Genomic DNA, 20,726 nt, shown 5'->3' with positions numbered 1-20,726 from the left:
ATATTGCTTTTATGCTGGTGTTCAGCACCTTGAACTGCCATTGTGTATGAAAAGTGCTATACAAATAAAACTGACTTGACTATTCATGAAACTAGCTATTAAATTAGTGTTACCTAGATTATGGATGTATTAACCATCAACCTCTAGACTACTTCAGATTTATGTTAACCCTTGAATCTGCATTGAATATGACAAAGACTAAAAACCAAACAAATTTTCTGCATATTTTTAATTTTATTTTAGTTAGTTTTGTAAATACACAATATAGTTTCAGTTAGTTTTAGTTACCTATGACAACCTTGGGACCAACACATGCTTTGTGTGTTGTAAAAATAGAAACTTATTTGCAGAAAATCAATGTGCATACAGATAATGTCAGAATGTAGAAAACGTGTCGATGATTTTTCATCAGGCGGTCTACACGGACTACTACTGCGTAGTGCCGACTGCCCTGACAAGATGCTACGGGATTAGCAAAATAGATGCGTGTATCCCCTCTGAAAACACTTTACTTTAACTCTTTCCACCACTGGGATGCTGTTATTGTTCCGTACGAGCGCTGATATTTATTATACTGTCTTGCGGAAGAATGTTAATGTCCGTTGCGGTTTGTAGAGCTAGAAAACTAACTAACCGCCGCCTGAGCTAGCTTCACCTCGACGACATAATAGCTTTCAGGTTTTTTTGGGAACACGGTGTGCTCGATCGACCAAGCTCTCATCCAGGACAGCACCGGTAGTTTTCATTTGGTATCTTTAGCTAACGTTATCGTTCATAATTCGCGTGTAAAAATCTTCCCTGACTGTGGTGATGGAGTGGCATCGGCTTACTTGCTAGCAAGCGAGCTAACAAGCAGCCGTTAGTTAGAGCGCTCGTTGCTAAAAATACACTTTCCGCCAGTCCACATTGGATTACTTGTCTTTGGCTTTTCTGGTCGCCTTGCTCGGAGTTTGGCACTCTACATGGTCGCTACAGTGAAAACAAGACGACTGGAAGAGCGAGTCGGACCCCGCGGTTGTGAGCCGAGCTGGGCGGCTTCAGGTGTCCAAGTGAGCGGCGGAACTCGGCTTTGGCTGGTCGGTGGTCGACGGTTATTTTGCCCCAATGGCCTTGTCCTCTCATCAGTAGTAATATAACAAGCCTCGGTCCAACCCAGGGTTACTAGACCGAAACTCTATTTTTAAGGTCAAAGGAAAAAACGCTTTGTTTCCACTGTCAACTGTCTTGAGATTGACGAGGCAGACTTCATCCCCACACCATGTCGGAGGATAACAACGCAGACAAATTCATTAAGGTAAGTTTAACAAAATAAAAATGTGAATCTACATGCATGACAACTCGACAATGTAATAGTTTACATGTGTGATGAAAAGAGGGGTTCACAATTTTTCAAGTCTGTCCTAAAACAACAGTTAGGTGCCCATATTAACACTGAAAGAGGTTTTCCTCGCTGTAATCATTCCTCCTGTTCATACTGGGTATTTAAATGGGCTTTCAATATAAGTGATGGGGGGCAAAATCCAGTCATTTTTTGTGCAAAAATACATTTTAAAGTTAATCTCAAGCTTATATGAGGCTTCAACAGATTGAGTTAGTCATATCAAGTGGATATTTGCCACATTTACCATCTTTTTAGCATAAAAATTCCCTCTTTGTGTTTCCTTGGACAATGTTTCCCTGTTGAGCTGCGGTGGAAGTATGGTAACAAAAAGAGGAAAAAGAGGGAATTTGACACTAAAAAGACTAACTTTGAAAGATATCTACTTGATTTTACTATTTTAGATGGCTGAAGCTTCATATTATCTTCAGACAAACTTTTAAATACGTTATTGTACTGAAAGATTGTTGGCTCCCATCACTTAAATCGTGCATTATGAAGGGATCTTCTAATGGTCAGTATGGACAAGAGGAATGGTTATGGATGAAAAAAAGCTTGCATTTGGGCACCTGACTATTGTTTTAAGACAGACTTGGAAAAATTGTGAACCTATCCCTGCACAGGGAAGATTGATTTAATGAACTTTTTAGGAAGTGTCCCCCTTTATTAAACATCACTTTAAGGATTACAGCGAGGAAAACATCTTTCAGTGTTCATATGGGCACCTGACAGCTGTATTTCTTATCGAGTTGGGAGGATCAAGGTCTATAGATCTCAATTTCTCTCTACCAATCATCACTCACTTTCCACATGATCAGTAACCAGCTACATTTCCCTTCACCCTGGCACTGGGATGTGTTCCTGGCCGGCTTCTCTCAATGTGTCACTGGCCGGGCAACTATGTCAGCAGTAAAATGTGATCTCAAGTGGCGCTGCTTTCACAGCTGGATCAGAATGTCCTTAATGCTGGGTCGACAGGGGGGGTGGCACTGAGTACTAAGAACACACACTGGGTGTCGACTTGGGCCATTATCATGGAAAATGATTATTGGGTTTGATAGTTAACTTTGAACTTAACTCAGGTTCTTTGGTGTCATGACGCTGGCCACTACCATTTAACCAGGATAGATGACAGGTCACCATGGTAACCTGTACTGCAGGCTGACCTTCTCCAGGACAGGTTAAGGTGTGAGAATCGGACCAAACTGTGTAAACAGCCAGTGAACTTTTTTGCCTAGCCTGATTGCTGCGCAGGAATCGATGTCTAAATCTTGTCTTGTGTTAAATATGTGGCTCTTGATCTGTTACTTTTGCATCTTGGAGCTTTGTGACACCCATTACCAATGAAGAAGTCAGATCCCTCAAAGATTAAAAAAAAAAAAAAAAAAAGTTAAACCCAGTTCATGATACAGGCCAAATCCAGCTCAAGTCTGACGCCACAAAATCCTGTTCCACTAATTTCAACTCAGCTGATTGCAGAAGCTGTCTCCCAGTGCCTCATTACTTATGGGATGGCATCCTATCCTTCTTTTTTAACCTTTTTTATTAGCCGCGGTGGATGAGATTACCCAGACGTATGTGTTTCATAAGCTGTCTCTTTTTCAAGGATGATCTATGTTAGGGATTAGCATTATCGTGAAACTAGACAGGTGATAATGGGTAAGATTGCTATTACATAACACAGTACTAATGTCACAGGGAAAATGTATAAATGGGACTCTTCCTCAATAGAAAAATCTGCCTTCTATGTTAATAGAATGATAATTATTGTACCTAATGATATGTTATGATAAACGGCTGTTTCAAGTGATATTTTCTGGAACCGACAATGATTGTGGTATGACCCTGTCATGCAGTATTTTCTTTTTTTTTCTTGTTTTGTTGAATTGGATGTGATGGGTGTGGTGGCAGACAGCTGTTTACTATACTGCATGACATAGATCATGTCGACAACCGGGAAAAATTAAGGGTCTCCGTAAACATAGTCCTAGTTTTATAAACTAGTCCAGGCTGTGACTAACATGACTGTTTTTTTTGTCTGTTTCTGTCTTCTCAAACATCTGATTTATTATTTTGGTGTCTTTCTCCTCAACAGGAGACATCCATTCTAGACGAATACAACATAAACTGGACTCAGAAGCTGGGAGCCGGCATCAGTGGACCTGTCAGGTGAGAGTGTGTGAGAGAGAGATGGAGAGAGATAATTTGTCCCTTTATCTGTGGTCTGTTGTCCAAGTTATGTGACAGTCTGTTCTGTGTCAGATTGATCTCAAACAGTGTATCATGAGTCAGAATCTTCTGAAGTCATACAAAAGGATTATAGAGAAAGATGTTATGTAGTAAACATTGACACAGTGTATTACCCAGCCCCTTGTACTGCCTCACTACACCCCTGTTCTTAATGCTGCTTAGCTTTCATGAGTGCATGAAACTGAAAGCGGAAGACTCACTTTTGGCACAACAGCTGCTGGATTCAAGTATGATGTCAAGGCAGATGTAGAATATTTGCTAACTGGCCTGTTGAATGGACAAACTTTCAAAACTTACATCTTTCTGATGTTTGTCGCTTATACTATACTTAATATTACTTGGTTCTTTTCTATTTGGTTTCAAATTGTCATGTTTGGCGTGCCCCGGTAACCTACTGGTTAAGATACATGCCATATAACCGCAAGGTCCGCCGTTCGAATCCGGCTGCGGACCTTTGTTGCATATCAATCCCCCCAATCACCCCCTCTCTTCAATTCCTGTCAACTCTCCTCTGTCAGCATAGTAAAGCTATAAAATGCCCCCTCCCCCCCAAAAAAATATTTAAAAAAATGTGTCGCACCAACTCACCAGCACAGTTTTACCTTATGCTTGACACACTAACACATGCGAAGGGGCTGTTAACAGAGTTGCCGTTAACTGCTACATCATCACCACTCGAGACTTCATATGAAGATGTTTGGCACTAGTTTTGTTGTCAGTGGTGTTGGCTCAGACTCAAACCATGTACACTAACTGCAGAATCTAAAGACATTCACCCCCCCCATCCCACCTTGAATGAAAGCATCTCAGCCTGCTTTTAATAGTCTTCTTTTACAAATGAATACACACAAACAGGTTCTGCTTTTATTGCTAATTCCATAGTTTTGTCAGCATTTAGTCCGTGTTGCTAAATGTGCAACTCAACTAACCGTCTTCTTAGAAGCTGCACTTAGATTGAATAGTGGACACTTGTGGATGCACGAGGGATCGATGATAGAACCAAATCTCAGCAGTTTCCTTTAAATGTGCACTTCCTCTCTGCGTTCTCCTCTCTAATCTTTCCCACTCTAACACACAGGGAGGAAAATACCACAGGAAAGCACACATTTCTGAAATAACTGATAAGTAGCAATGACTTTTTAGCTTTTTAGGTTCAGCCCATCGTAAAACTTAATTGATTTGTGTGGTTGAGGACAGACTGAAGGCTCTAACTAATGATTTTTTTCATTATGTATTAATTGTGTTATTTATAAAATGTCAGAAAATAGTGAAAAATGCATTAAATCCCCCAATTTTGCTTTAAAAAAATGACTAAACGATTATTCAATAATCAAAACAGTTGCTGATTAATTTTCTGTTGATCGACTAACCGTTGCAGCTCTAGACTGAAGTTATCATCAGACAGGAATGACTTGACGATTTAAATATAACTTTTGTCTTTCATGAAAAGAAAATGCAAATGATGTCACTCTGCATTACACCGCAAGATGATTCAACGTCTGTTGATACCAGTAATTGTCTCACTCAGACTATTTTTCATACTTTGACAATGACAATGAGTGAATAGCTCTTCTCAGAACTGTCTGTGTACATCAGTATTTTCCTCCCATCTCGTACATCAACGTTGCGCGACCTCCTCGTCCCCACAGCTGTCAGCGATTACAGGAATAACTTAAATAAATTCTGTTATTGCACAACGTTACAGGGACATAGTGACTTCTCAAACAGTCAGTTTTTGCTGTGTGTGGTTTCCTCTGTAGGTCTGAATGGCCCTGCTGACTCCAACTAGATACTGGCTGTAATATATCAATGTCTGTCACTGATTCCTCTTGTGCATTCTGCACCTCCTAAGCCGTCGTCTTGTCAGGATCAGAACAGAACAACCTGTGATTTCCTAATGTGTGTAGTTTTGCCCTTAAGACACAAGAACACTCAGAAATTGACTCATCAGTTCTCTATTAAACTCACTTTTAAACTATGATTCATGCCATACTGTTTCTCTTTGGCCACCTCTTATTCATCACTTTTCTGTTGCTGTATTTCACTGTGATTCATGAAGCCTTTTGCTTAACAGTACTGCTGTATTTTTGACTCTCTTATTTCCCTCACTCACCTCTCTGTCTCATAACACATTCATGTCCTTTACTCAACCAGCGCCCCCACCCCCTCCCCCCACCCACCCTCCGCCCCCTGTCGAACTCTGTGATTCATTAGGTAGGTATTGCTTCCCAGTAAGTGAACTTTGGCCGAAGCAGAATGTTTTCTTGCAGTAATGCTTTAATAGTGTAATCTGAGTTTAACGGCCAGAGGTTGTTGTTTAAAGTGAATGTTTAGGTCCTCGCTGCTCAGAGGAGGGAGAACGGAGTTAAAAGGCTTTTCAGAAAATTAAATGTATATCCATGGTGCACATTTCATCTGCAGTTTAAAGAAAAATACTAACAGGTGATATTCATTCAAATTTATGTCAACTTTGTGAGCGCAAAAAGTACACGACGGACTCATATGTCTCGCTAGATTCATATTTCCCATAACAAAGTGATGTTGACAAAATAAAGTAGGCTGCTTTCTTGTCTCTTTTCACATCAGGTCAAATTTAATTTCACAGCAAATATCACACGGACTTTAAGAAGGACACGAGTGTATAACAACTGTAAAACCGTTATTAAGTACATAGAAATGGACAATAAATCTAAAAGCTGATAAAATAAAATTAGAACTCAACCTCTTTACAAGCATGACAAATTCACACTGTACAGAGAAACATTGTTTATACTCACAGAAATATAATAAATGCCAAATATTTCAAGCTGATTATTTCCAGCCATAACAACATGGAGTCAATCAGTGTAAACATCATGTTGTTGCGATGAAGAGTTTAGAAAAAGACGATACATAATACAATTGATACTGTCAGACATTGTGGAATAAGATGATTTTAACAGATTTAAGGTGGTTGTATACTCCTGCTGACCTTCTTGTCGGATGGTGGAAATCCCCATTAAACCCTGCCCCGCCTCACCTTTCCGATCAGTGGATAGGGGGGAGGGGGGTCTGTGCACGGCCATTTCTGTAACTTTCCGAAACCGTCAAGCCAACATTCACAACCGCTTCATGCAGTGATCGGCCAGCTGGCGGAGGTGAAAAATGAGTCTGGCTTTGAACTTTTCTTTCTAGTTCTCCTTTTTTAATTTCTGACGTAACTTTTCATGTGAACAAACAAACGCAACACTATGACTGTCTTCTAGAAGTCACTGCCTGATAATATGCGGTTATCCCTGAATTTCAACGATATGGCGTCTCCCCCGTCCCCTCCCCTCTCTTTGACGGTCAGCTTTTCACTCCGCCTTGGAGTGAAGCCGTTCAGAACCACTTTAAACACATTTGATATCCGCTGTGGTCAAACAACACGTCATAAAAACCAGTTCTGATCGACCGTAAATCGACCTCCTATATAGGGAAGTAAAGGGTGAACCACATGGATGGTGACCACACGTTGGTGAAGAGAAAAGCGGAACGTATCTGCACAATTTGATTTTAGGCTACAAACTGAATGCATATTGATACCAGCTGTGTTTTGCGTTTGTAAACACTGGAGACTGTCTGGCATTTTATTGAACAGAGATGTTATCTGAGACAAATGTGTGGTTTCTGGCTATATGAATAACATTGACTTGATGTTGATCACGTTGCTTTATCATACTGACAAGATCACAAACAAAAGTGTATTTGAAACATGAGCTCAACATCAATGACAAAAGGAGCAATTATATGGTAACAGAAACTCCTGAAAGTAAGAAAATCCCCTCCAGACTACAGAATCTTCCTGATGGATGATTGAGTTATCATGTTGAGTGAGATGTTTTTTTTGACTCTTGTTTCCTTCTTGTCTAGAGTTTGTGTGAAGAAGTCAACTCAGGAACGCCTGGCACTGAAGATCCTCATCGATCGCCCCAAGGCTAGAAATGAGGTTAGAGAAAACACTGTTGTGGTTTTGATTAATGCCTGTTTGTGATCTTTGGCAGTATCAGTATGCCTTGTTCTGTCTGCCTGCCTTTTTATGAGTCTTAACTAATTCCTGTTTTTCTTTCCTTGTCAATCTTGTGCTTCATCTGTGTGTCTGTGCGGGCGTAACATTGTCTTCCTGTGGAAAACACTGTGTCTAGCAGCCTCTCCATGTCATTAGCAGCCTTCTGTTTTGATCAAGCAGCTTATACAACTGTTAAGCAGTGAGACACGCAGTCAAAACAAGCAGCACACACTTGCTTCAGACAAATTCTCACCACTGAACTGTGAAAGTTGACAGGCAGAATATACACAGATTATCACCAGTAATGAATATCTCTTCAAGCACTTTTGTCATTTGGTAGACGCTTTTATCCAAAGTGACTTATAAGTGAGGCAAGCGTTAGAGGACAGTGACTGCGAAAGAGCCGTGGTACAAACTCTCAAGTAGCTGACCAGGTAGGAGTGCAGAGGCACTATGTTTTCAGGTTATCCGTTCGTCCCATTCTTGTGAACGTGATATTTCAGGAACGCCTTGAGGGAATTTCTTCAAAATTGGCACAAACGTCCACATGGACTCAAGGATGGACTGATTAGATTTTGTTGTTCAAAGGTCACTGTGACCTCAGAAAACATGTCTTTGGCCATAACTCAAGAATTCATGTGCTAATTATGACAAAGTTCCACAAAATGTCTAATAGGATAAAATGATTAAGTTATATTTTATATCCAAAAGTTCAAAGGTCAACTTCACTGTGACATCATAATGTTCTGCAAAAACACTTTTCTGGCCATTATTCAACGCCATAACTCAGGACCAGAAGGGGAGATTGTAACCATATTTCACATTTGGTCGGATACTGTATCTGTGGCACCAAACTTGGTGTCCACCTTGAAACTGTGGTGATTGTTTAGATCTTCTGTGGTGCCAGGTTGAAGATGTATGTGAAGTGTCCACAGTTTAGAATTTGTAGCTTCTTTGCAGCAACATCCATATCTGAAGCTTTGTCAACTGTCTTGGCTACAACTTTGTGTTAACTAACTAAGAAACAACAGGAAGTTGACAAGTGCATAAGAAATACCATAAGCAACAAGAAAGAAGTGCGACAATCAACAAAGTGCTAAAAAGGTAAAGGGGTTCAAGTGTTGAGGTGATCACGGAAGAGCTGAGTTTTCAGGTTTTTCTCGAATGCACCAAGGGAGTCAGCAGACTGTATGGAGCTATGTAGCTCATTCCACCATCGCAGGAACACAAATGAGAAAGAGTCTGGATAGTGATTTCGTACCAGACAGTGATGGTATTTCCAGATGTCATTCATTTGCAGACTGGAGTGAACATACGGCCTGATGAATGACTCAGTGTAGAAAGGTGCCATTTCATTTGTTGCCCTGAAGGCAAGCCTCATTAAGTTTTGAACTTGATGCACCCGCCACTGGGAGCCAGTGGAGGGAGACGAACAGTGCCTGTTTAGGTTGGTTGAACACCAGACGTGCCGCTGCATCCTGAATCCTCCGCAGTGGTTTAACGGTGCACGCTGGACGTCCAACCAGCAGCGAGTTGCAGTAGTCCAGTCGTGAGATGACCAGCGCTTGGTCATACAAAGTGATGTTATACAAAGTGAATCTGCATGACCAGAAGACTGCCGTGATGTGTTTGGTGAAGGTCAGCTGGTCATCTCGGATAACCCTGAGGTTTTTTACAGACTTGGATGGTAATAACAGGGATGAACTGAGCTGTACAGTCAGGTTGTGATGAACAGCGAGGCTCGCAGGGAAGACAAGAAGCTCGGTTTTGGACAGGTTCAAGCTGGAGGTGCTGGTCTGTCATCTAAGCAGAGATGTTGGCCAGACAGGCTGAGATGCGTGCTGGGACTGTGTTATCCTCTGGGGGGGAAGGACAAGAGCAGCTGGGTGTTGTCATTGTAGCAGTGGTACGAGAAGACATGCGATTTGATGATGGAGCCCAGCGAGGTTGTGTACAGTGTTTTGAGTTTTATTTGTGTTGGTGCATGATAAAGAGTTCTGTGTACAAAGGTAACATCTGCCTCCAGACACTAAGTAGCAGTTACTACACTCAGCAGTACTAAGTAGTCTTGGTCTTTCTTGCAATGACCACTGCATACTTTTCATCATGGCAGTTAGCTACTAATTGTTGGCACAATAATATGCAATTGGAGTTGTACAGTCAGTTATCTTTATATCAAGATCATAATTAGTCTTACAGTAACAAATGTAACCCAATAAAGGTAAAACCTGTTTCATGTCACAGATTCTGTATTAAGGTACTAAACCACCTTGAGTTTTCAGGTGTGTCTCTCTCTCACTCACTCACACACATACACATACACACATACATACGCACACACACTCTGCCATGACCTTTTCTGTAAATATCATGATGGGAAATGAAGTGTAAGCAGGAGCTTCACTCCAACGTGAACCAATAAAAAAATAAAAATAAATAAAATTAAAGCTGGAGCATGGGACTTTTGTCTCCCCCTTCTGGCAGTGAGAGTAATTACAAAAACACTGTCGACACTTGATGACATCATAGGCTCTGCTGTAGACTACTCAGTCACTACTGTTGCGGATGTAAAACGGTGAATAAATAGTTTTGAGCGTCACACGACCCCTGCACAATGACTCGTTTCATTATTAGACTTTGATCCATTCGGACTGATAACATTTGGAAAGTCTAGAAGAGTAGCACAATTAAATTATTTTAACCCCATTCAAGTTAGCAGAGGGGCTCAGCTGGCGGAAGTCTCTGGTGCGCATGGTGGTGATGGGCTTAATCAGTATTGTGTGAACTTGTTTGGCAAGTATGGCACTGTAGGTTTAAACAATAGAAACTTGTCAACTGTCAGATATTTTAAATATTTAAGACCTTTGTCCACCTTTGTTCTCATAAAATTACATGTACCATAATAGAAGATACCTAATAGTTAAATGTATTGCAGAGCTTCAAATTCTTTATGATAAAAATATGCTTTTTTGGCTTGCCTGCTCGGTAAAACTAGACTCCCATAAAGAGATAAAACAACTTCCCAATCACCAGATGCTCCGTATGTTATCCTGGCTGTACTTTCAACATATGGAAATGTGTGGCTTTCAGCTTGAGTTTTATATTTATCACATCCTGTGGGCAGAGAGGTGCTCATACTCAACACCAGAATTATATTAGGACGAACAGATTGAACCCACTCTACCAGAAATTTCACACTTTTATGTGTTTCAGTCACTGTTTACCTGTTTTTTAAATGTGAAATGTAACATGTTTCAGTGAATTTAACAGTGTTATTTTCTCTACCATGCAGGTGCGACTCCATATGATGTGTGCCAACCACCCAAACATAGTGCAAATCCTGGAGGTTTACGCCAACAGTGTCCAGTTCCCGCATGAGTCCAGCCCGAGGTAACAAGCTGTGTGTTTGTGTGTGTGTTTGTGTGTGTGTGTGTGTGTGTGTGTGTGTGTGTGTGTGTGTGTGTGTGTGTGTGTGTGTGTTTGAAAGAGTTGGTGCACAACCCCACACATTTTGTCCATCCATCTCATCTTTTTCACTGCTTCCTCTGATCATTCAAATGTCTTCATTTTTTGTTAAAGAGCAAGGCTCCTTATCGTCATGGAGATGATGGAGGGTGGCGAGCTGTTCCACAGAATCAGTCAGCACAGGCACTTTACTGAAAAGATGGCCAGCCAGGTCACTATGCAGGTAGGTTAAGATGCACATCTACAGAGAAACACATACAGACTGATTTTCTTCTTAAAATATTTAACTGTGGTCAGTCAGTCTTTGTCCAGCTGTGGTTTCCTTCCCCGGTCATTATGTCATACTTCATCCGTCTGCGTGTGTCTTTGTGTGAAAATTTTTTTTTTCTGTGGGTAACAGCGTGTCTACTGGCCTCTGAGTGTCATTTACAGCCCCCAGCTTGGATCAAGGAGCTCACACAGCATTTGATCAGTGAGACACATGGTCAAAAGAAGCAACACTACACCCACCAGCTCAAATCAAGTTGACATGCAGCAGTGTCTCAGTCTGATGTCTCTTCCCCTGCAGATCAGTCAAGCCTTGGAACATTGTCACTCCCTAAATATTGCACATCGTGACCTGAAGCCAGAGAACCTGCTCTTCAAGGATAACTCTCTGGTAAGTTGCTCAAGTTGCACAGAGAGAATAGAAATGCACATAAATACTTCAACTTTATTCTGTATATAACACACTATTCTCTTAATTAACAGTATACTAATATCAATACTACTGCTGGTGCTAATAAATGGCGCACACAACATACAGTCTATACTACAAAAGAATAAAAACTTTACTTTTCAGTAAATCTCTGTAGAGTGGAAAACATTTCCTTGCTGCATCTGGCAGAATTTGACCAAGATAAGTACAGGATTTGGAAATATCCAATTTGCAGTTGCAGTGCCAGACATCAAAATCCATCCTTATTCTGGCAGCACCTTCCATGATATCCCTGGAAACCGAATGTTCTCCTTTTTAGAAAGTCTGTCAAGTGAAACTCAAAGTACATTAGTTATTTTAGTAATGCTCAGTGAAGCCAGAAACTAGAACAAACTGAAATGTTTTCCATGAAGCCGCTGAGATATGTTTCTGTGCTCGCTATTCGTTAATGATTCTGTCTTTTCCACAGGATGCTCCTGTGAAGCTGTGTGACTTTGGTTTTGCCAAAATTGATCAAGGAGACTTGATGACCCCTCAGTTCACTCCCTATTACGTAGCACCTCAGGTAAAAAGAAAACATGAAGTTCATACAAGCATACTTGTTTAACATACGCTCATATTTGCTTCTTAACGGGTCAGGAACCTCATGCAAGTGCAGCAACATTTTCATGTTGTCTCTCTTCTCTCATGGAATCTGTTCAGGTACTTGAGGCTCAAAGAAGACACCAGAAGGAAAAGTCTGGAATTATACCTACCTCACCCACTCCTTATACCTATAACAAGGTGAGACCCAGACCTGTTGACCTGTTCAGCCTTGCTGTGGGCTTTCTTACACTTAAAGTCTTCTCTTTTTTTTTTTTTTAATAAATGTTTCTCTCCTATCTTTCTCTAGAGCTGTGACTTGTGGTCTCTTGGTGTGATCATCTATGTAATGCTGTGCGGCTATCCTCCGTTCTACTCCAAGCACCACAGTCGCACCATCCCAAAGGACATGAGGAAGAAGATCATGACGGGCAGTTTTGACTTTCCTGAAGATGAGTGGAGTCAGATCTCTGAGATGGCGAAGGACATCGTACGCAAGTAAGTCTCTTTCTTTGCTCTGGACAGGTCACTACCTCTTGCTGTTTTTAGCCCCTTTATCCTCACATGTACCACCTCGCCCCTTATTTGCTTTCTTCTCCGATACTTACTCACTTTCATTCATCCTGTTATTCTGTCACACACACTCATTCATCTTCTCTCTGTCCTATAACTTGTGCTTCCTCCCTTCCTCATCCGCTCCCTGTAGGCTGCTGAAAGTGAAGCCAGAGGAGAGGCTGACTATAGAGGGAGTCTTGGCCCACCCTTGGCTCAACTGCACCGAGGCCCTTGACAACGTCCTGCCCTCCGCACAGATGATGATGGACAAGGTGGGAAGTCAAGGGTGCAACATGTAGCTTTTTTTTTAAATATGCTGACAGATAAGACCATTTTTGTACTGTCACACTGCTGTTTCTGAATGAAAGGACCAGTAGAGGCCACTGTTGACAATTAGTCTGCAGACTTACTACAACATATTTTGACCTCCTGTTCGATCTTTTCTATTGTGTCCTCCAGGCCGTAGTCGCAGGTATCCAGCAGGCCCATGCGGAGCAGTTGGCCAACATGAGGATTCAGGATCTGAATGTCAGCCTGAAGCCCCTAAACTCTGTCAACAACCCAATCCTCAGGAAGCGGAAACTACTCGGGTATGATTCCATTGGCTGACAAAAGAAACAACACACACTCAACAGACAGACATTTCTCCGTTCTCTGTTAAAGAGCAGCTGAGATTAACTCTAAAATGAGAATTGCTGGTCCACCTTAAAGGTCAGTCCACCTTAAGTGAGCCTGGTCAGGTTAGGCTAAGGCATTGTTGCTAACTTTGGGGCTACCCCCTTAGATAGACGAGGTCTATCTAGACGAGGTTTCTTGTTCTTGAGAAGCTGCAGCATTTATTAACTGACACACTGCAGCCTGTACTGTACAACTTACTGCTCCACTCACATCACCATCACTTTTCTGCCACTTGCTCTCTCACTTAACCACTCACTAGGCTACGCTACATTCACACATATTACGCACTGCCCTGTTCCTTAATGGAGCTACACTACTCTTGTACCTTTCACTTAGATGTCCTTTGAAGAAGGAAGAGAGGTAGGATGACTCAAAATAATTCCACAATGACACAGGGTGTTATTGTGCCTGCACAGTGTGCGAGTGAAAATCATTAGCAGCCCATTGATATTAATGATCGTGTGAAATTTTAGCAGTGGTGCTCATAATTTTTGCAGCGGCGGTGCGCCACTGCTGAATGAATATAGGGGAAACACTGGTATCTCATTCGTCCCCATGTAGTTTATAGAATTTGTTGTTTATTTTAGAGGACTGTATTTGATAAAATATCAAAGTTCAGTCTGAAATGTATGTTTTGGTGTCCATGTTTCAGCCCCAAGCCCAGTGACAGTTTCTTCATTCACGACCCAGAGAACGGAGGGGAGGACTCCAACGTAGCGCTGGAAAAATTACGAGATGTCATTGCACAGTGTATATTACCACAAGCAGGTCAGTGAACCAACGCTGAATTCAACACTGATGTTCAATATAAAATGCCTCGACTAAAAATAAATGTGCAACCAGGATTGTGCTGCGGAAGGAGCCGCAAATACACACACTTAATATACTGTATATATTACATACCAGAATAGATTGGCATATGGACTGGACATTGTGACTGCAGTTCTCTTTAAGTCATGTTGGCTTGATGCAGAATGTGCCTTCAGTAGATGCTTTTCTATCTTTTCTGTTCAACAAACAAGCATTTTGCCAGTTGGAAACAGAGAGACTGCCAATGTACACACAAAACAGATGATCGGCTATTAATAATATTTTAATATAATAATTTTTTTCATGTTTTGTTGAGCTGAAGGCAATTTTCTACTCTAGCGGACAAAAGAGATATTCTGTTTTATTCTATTCCCCAAAATATAAGCGGCTGTAACATCTATTTGTATGGCTTTGTGAGACATCCACAATGCTGAGAAAGCTGCCCGTGTTTTAAAAGGGCATTATGAATAAACATCGCTGGAAATCTAATTAAGCTTTTATATGAGGCATGCATGTGAAGTTGTTCTGTAGCCAAAGCAAAACAGCTTTGAGAGAGAGAGAGAAGCTTCTGATGTTCATATCTTTGTTCAGGAGAGAACGAGGATGAGAAGCTGAATGTGGTGATGTACGAAGCCTGGAGGTTCAACAGGGACTGTAAACTGCTGAGAGACGGCCTGCAGGGGCTCAGCTGGGACGGTCAGTGCTCAGTATCATTGCTTACGGTCTATATCTGGCACATGCCTTTTATATCTCATCTAATTTGTTTTAAACAGTTTAAAAGCAAAGCAGCAGTTTTACCTTCTGACAACAAAAGAAAAACATCACACACTCCTGGGTGAAGTTTAAACCCACACAGAGCGGTGCAGCGTCAGTTGTCTTCTCTGTTATTAATTTTTAGTTAATCAAATACTTTTCTTCTTCACGTATATTTGTTTAGCTGCAATGACTCCTCACATCATTTGGCCTTTTTGCTCCGTCTGCATGCCAAAGAATCAGTTGTATCGATAAATTAATAGACACGACCAAATGTTACATTGCAGCTTTAAACTCAAAATGATCTTTGAATGAGAAACGAATTTAACAACTTTTTTGACTACTGATTCATTGTTTTAGTCACTTCTGAAGCAAAAATGGGAACGTTTGTTCCAGCTTCTCAAACGTGAGACTTGTGATACTAAATTGAATATCTTGGGGGGGTTTTTAGAAAGTCGGTTGTACAGAACAAGCAATTTGAATATTTCATTTTAGGCTCCAGGAAATTGTGAAGGCCACTTTTTATAATTTTTTGTCATTTCATAGACCAAAAGATTTAGTAAAGTAATCAAGAAAACGATCAGAAGAACAATCAATAGTAGAAATAACCATAAGGTGCAGCCGTAATTATCAGAACCAAAATGTGTAATTTACAGAAAACAACACTGAATATAATTTATTGTATTTACTGTCTCTGTGATTAAAGCCTATTAGATAACTGAAGAAGAAGAAAAAGACACTTTCTTTTCAAATGAACTGATTTATGGTACTCGATCCTTAACCACCAGCTTTTCTCGTTACAGGAAGAGCCTTCTCTGATAAAGTTGACCGCTTGAAGTTGGCTGAAATAGTGAAACAGGCCATCGAAGAGAAGACGAATCTCCAAGAATCTCATTAGCGAACGCCGTCTTTCTATCTTCTTTTTATATTGTTTATTATGACCCTTTTTAACCCATATCTGTAAAGAAGCTTTTTTATGTAAAATGATGCGCTAAATTTTTTTTGTTTTTCATGAATTCACTTGCAAAGACCTATTGTACAGCTGTAGATATATTTCAAAGAGGACTCATTGGTACTATAATTTTTTTTAAATGGACACTTGCAAAGAACATGGAAAAACCTATATTTTCATTTTTGCAAAAAAAAAAAAAAAGAGAAAATAAGAAAAAGATAATAGATGAGAAAAATCAGTGAAAGAAATTATTTTCTGGGAGGGAATTTTTATTAGCTGCTTGTCCATGATGTCACATGTTTTATCCCAATTATTTCATTTTATTCTATTTTCTGTTCTTTTAACCATCCTAAGAATTTTATTTATTTAAACAAAGATTTCCATTATTTTATACCTTTCCTGTAGCCTGGCAGTGGGCTCTAAAGTTGAGAGAAGCTGGTCTACGTTGCGACTCCACGCACTCTCTGAGTCTCAGACTGCATTTAAATGATATTAATCTTTATTTTTTGTGTCACTCGAGCTTGGCCTTTTTGTTTTACAGAGGTCAAGGAGGAGTGGAAATAGAGGTAAAAGAAAGTGTTGTGAAACGGAAAAATGCAGCCCAAAATTCATTTTGTCACAACTCTTCTTTCTTTGAAGCTGGCAAGAGACACACTAACTAGATCTCAGCAGACCTTAAGTGTAAACACTATGACTGGTTTTCTTTCTGGCTCATGTACAGTAGATCCACAGATTTGACAAAAAAAACAACTTTTTTCAGAGCTTTCAACTGTCACACAATGTTGCTCAGGCTTTGAGACGTGGTTGAAAGTTTAGAAAAAAAGCTAGTAAGTGGAGCTTGAGTTAAGATTTCTTTGTCAAACTGCTGTTTCCAAAGTTAAAAGCAGCCTTCCAGTAACAGTCAAAAGTTTGAACACACCCTCCTTTTTCCCCTGAATGAGGAAGTGTGTTCAAACTTCTTGACTGCTGCTGTAGGTTTCACAAACTCTCTGTTCAACTCGTACATGTGAGGTAAAGATACAGTTTGTCAGCTTCTGAAGTTTTTTGTCTGGCAAGTAAAAATAGCTGAATTACTTCATATATAATATTTGCAATTGCTTTTTACATGTTTGCCTGTTTCTGATGTGATTCTTAAAAAGGTCTTAAGTCCATTTTAAAATTGTTCATCTGTGAAATGGACACAATCTGAACTACTTTGAGTTATATATCTGCTGGAGTTCAGTTAATATGTACATTTGCTGCTTGAGCCAAAAGAAACACAAAACCATCTGACATTTTTAGTGGAATTCAGTTGACTTCTTTATGTCAGAAAGCATCAGTAGGATCCATAGGTATCCATAAACAGGTCTGTTAGGATTTCAGTCTCATAAAACTTGCTGTGCTACCGAATGTGCAATAGGACAATAATTTAATCATGTGTTCATAGTGCTTGCATGTACATGGAGGTATGATAGTTTGTATCAATACGTCAGTATTACTGTCAAAACACAGACCTTTCCTGCTTCATTTCAATACCAACAGATGCGCCTGCTCCATTCTCTCATCCTGAAGTTGTTATTAATATCATATCATTGATTAGCCAGAGTGAAATGTCCACTGCACTGTTTTGCTCTAGCGCTTTAGTCATATCTGATATTATTTCTTCAAAGGAGGGGTTGAAAGAAGGGATTCATACAGCGCGTAGATGGCTGAGTGCATCTTCTCTTGTTCAGTGCTTGATCATTTCTAATTCATGTACTTTGTTCATTTTTTAAAAAAAAAATACTCTGAAGTTTATGAAATTCTCTTTTGATGAAGTCTTAGCTTTATATGGAATTATTCCTCTACACATATTTTCATGTGTTTTTGACCTTAATGAAAAACTTATCTATTCAGAGTGATTAGCAAACACTGGTGCAATATACCATTACTCTCCAATTTCAATGATTTTTTTTCTTTGATATTTTTTTTTTAGATAAACTGAAGGATGAAGTGTTCCTTTATGGGATAAGGAAATTGTTACAAAGCTTAAAAACAGATGCTTTAAGACGCTGGACAATATTTAATCTGATCTTTTTCACAAAAATTGTAACTGACATGAAAAGAAAACATGTAAGCCTTCCTTTTGTATGTCTGTTTTTATCATTTTGGATTTAGCCAAAAAAAGAAAATTACTATTATTGTTTTGAGAAAAGGCAGTCGGTACTAAAATGATTCTCAAAGATCATCTTGGCTTTCTGTCTTGTTGAAAAATGTGGGAAACCTTTATCCAGATGTTGCCTCACAGCTCCCGTTTAAAACCCAATGAGAGACATTTGAAAAGGCCTTATTGCATGGCTGAGTTTTACAAGCAAACGTGCCTTGTTTTTTTTTTGTTTTTTTTTAATGGGGTGGGGGTCTTCACCCTCTACTGCTCTTATCAGTAAAAATAAATTACAAGATAAAGGTGAAACTCAGACTCATTGCAAGTAGTGATTGATATTTGTCCTTTTGGCTGTGATTTATTTGTTTCTATGTGGGGAAATTGAGATTTCATTCCACAATTAACATTTAGCATCATATTTTGGGGGGGAAAAAAACTCCACAAAAGCAGAGAGTCATCTTCTTATGACTTAAGATGACGCTGTAACTCTTCTATCTTTATGTTTCATGTTGGATAATTTCATTTTGGAGCTCACAAAACACATCAAACGTACAGTACTGCAGAATCAGCAGAGCTACTGTTGCTGTTTTGTTTTACTTTGACCAGGTCTGTGTGTGATGATTTGTAATTAATTTATGTACGTGTGTGTGTGTGTGTCTGTCTGAAGGAAGCGTGCTGTTTTGTCTTTGTATTTCTGGAAGCCTATCAATGAATCAGAGCTGCTTCCTTTAATCTCTTCCCCACCCACAGATAACAGAATATATATACATACATATATATATATATGTGTGTATATATATATGTGTGTGTACTGTATATCCTCCTCAGCTACCTGAGAGAGCATTATTGTTGAAGGGCAGTGTATTTATTAGCATTACTGTACTGTAAAATCAAGGCATCTATCTTGATATTGATAATCTTCACAATGAAAACCCCTGAGGGATCCTTGTAATCATGCTCACAAACCGTTTAGCTGCTCAGTTCGGCTCAGTGTTAATTTAAAAAAAAAAAACAATCCCAAGATGCTACCTCCCTCCTCTGCGTCCTCTTGCTGAGTAGTCGCTACTGCAGGACATGCTAACACTGACATTCAGGCTGGGTGATCTACGTCATCATGTCTGACCCACCTGTACACATATTTCACAAATATTAAGTAGCTTCCACTTGTCACTTCCTCTTGTCGCTGAGTGGAAACAGACGAGATTTCTTGAGTTTTTTTCGACATGATAAATAACTAACACCAGCTCATTTAAAAAAACAAACCTGAAATGGTAAAATCAGCACTTCTAGTCTTGATAAATACCAGTTGCTTCCGTCTCCTCTGCTGATATGTGCACTCTTAAAGTATGTAGGTGGGTTTTTCATTTTTTCGAGTATGGAGAAAATGCTTGCTTTGGGAGATGTGAAGAAGAGCAAAAAAAAAGTACTTCACATCAAGTAGCCATCCATGTTTGTATTGATCAGTCTGGAAGGATTGTTAGGAAAAGGAAATCAAAGTTCGGAGCCTTTTCTCTGCTTTACCAGTCTTTGTTTCTTTTTTTTCTGGTCTGGCAGTTATGTAGCATGTACCTGAATCCCTCATGAGAGTCTCGCTGTATTTCTGTCGACACATCAATTTTTTTTTTTTTTTTTTTTTTTGCCTTTTCTGCCTTCTTTGGAATGTCATCAACTTGCTGACTTTGTAATAAAGGAATTCTTGACTTTTGAACATCTTGTTTTTCTTATCTATGTTGAGTATTTATTGGTGTACATCCCTGAAATTAATACACAGCCAATGATTATATTACCCAACATCAGTGGTAGGCAAATAAGGGCCTGAGGGCCAAAATCCGGCCCTCCAGAAAATATATTTGGCCCCCTGATAAAAGCTTAGTTTTTACTTTAATAATTTGCATCAAAACTTTGACATAATTCAATTACACCTAATAAACTGACTGGAAATTCAATTTTAATGTGTGAATTCCACAACTTTAGCCTATTCAACCATAACATTTATTTTCCACACACACACAAATAGGTGGCAGATGAACAGAAATGGTGTTGATGCCATTCCTAAGTCAGCAACAACAGTACTTTCAGTCAACCGTGAATGAACGCAGCAGGCCACTGTGTGTGAACAAGAACAAAGTGCAACACAGAACATAATTGTATGCGAGTCATTTTTAACCAAATGAGTGTTAAAATAAGCTCTAACTGTTTATTATTTATTAATGGGAGAATGACATCTGCCTGCATATACGAGTTCAAAATAAAACATGAAGGCATGTGTTTCTACTGCGCTGCTTAATGGCCCTTCAATGAAAAATCTTTAAAAAACTGGCCCCTGCTATACATGTTAGGGATGTTTGTTTGCCCGCTTTTGCTTAAAATAGCTTTAAGTAACTTATTAGAAAAAAACTCTTTACTGTCGCTTCTGTAATATGAAAAAAAAACGAGCATTTCCATCCAAACATCCTT

The 20,726-nt window shown here is 39.7% G+C and overlaps 1 protein-coding gene across 1 annotated transcript; it reads left to right on the top strand.

Moving 5' to 3' along the window:
• The first annotated feature begins 405 nt into the window (after positions 1-405).
• Positions 406-19,977, top strand: mapkapk5 (MAPK activated protein kinase 5). The gene is made up of 14 exons (XM_067613347.1): positions 406-1,294; positions 3,474-3,547; positions 7,520-7,595; positions 10,948-11,045; positions 11,235-11,343; positions 11,689-11,778; positions 12,287-12,382; positions 12,520-12,600; positions 12,710-12,897; positions 13,106-13,226; positions 13,414-13,544; positions 14,285-14,400; positions 15,034-15,138; positions 15,999-19,977. The coding sequence occupies exons 1-14, from the start codon at positions 1,259-1,261 to the stop codon at positions 16,091-16,093; spliced, it is 1,416 nt and encodes a 471-aa protein (XP_067469448.1). The 5' UTR covers positions 406-1,258; the 3' UTR covers positions 16,094-19,977.
• The last annotated feature ends 749 nt before the right edge of the window (positions 19,978-20,726 follow it).

This window comes from Thunnus thynnus, chromosome 2 (genome assembly GCF_963924715.1).
Source record: "Thunnus thynnus chromosome 2, fThuThy2.1, whole genome shotgun sequence".
NCBI lineage: Eukaryota > Metazoa > Chordata > Actinopteri > Scombriformes > Scombridae > Thunnus > Thunnus thynnus.
Note: the sequence above shows the minus strand (reverse complement) of the source record. Positions and strands in the feature narration are given on the sequence as shown.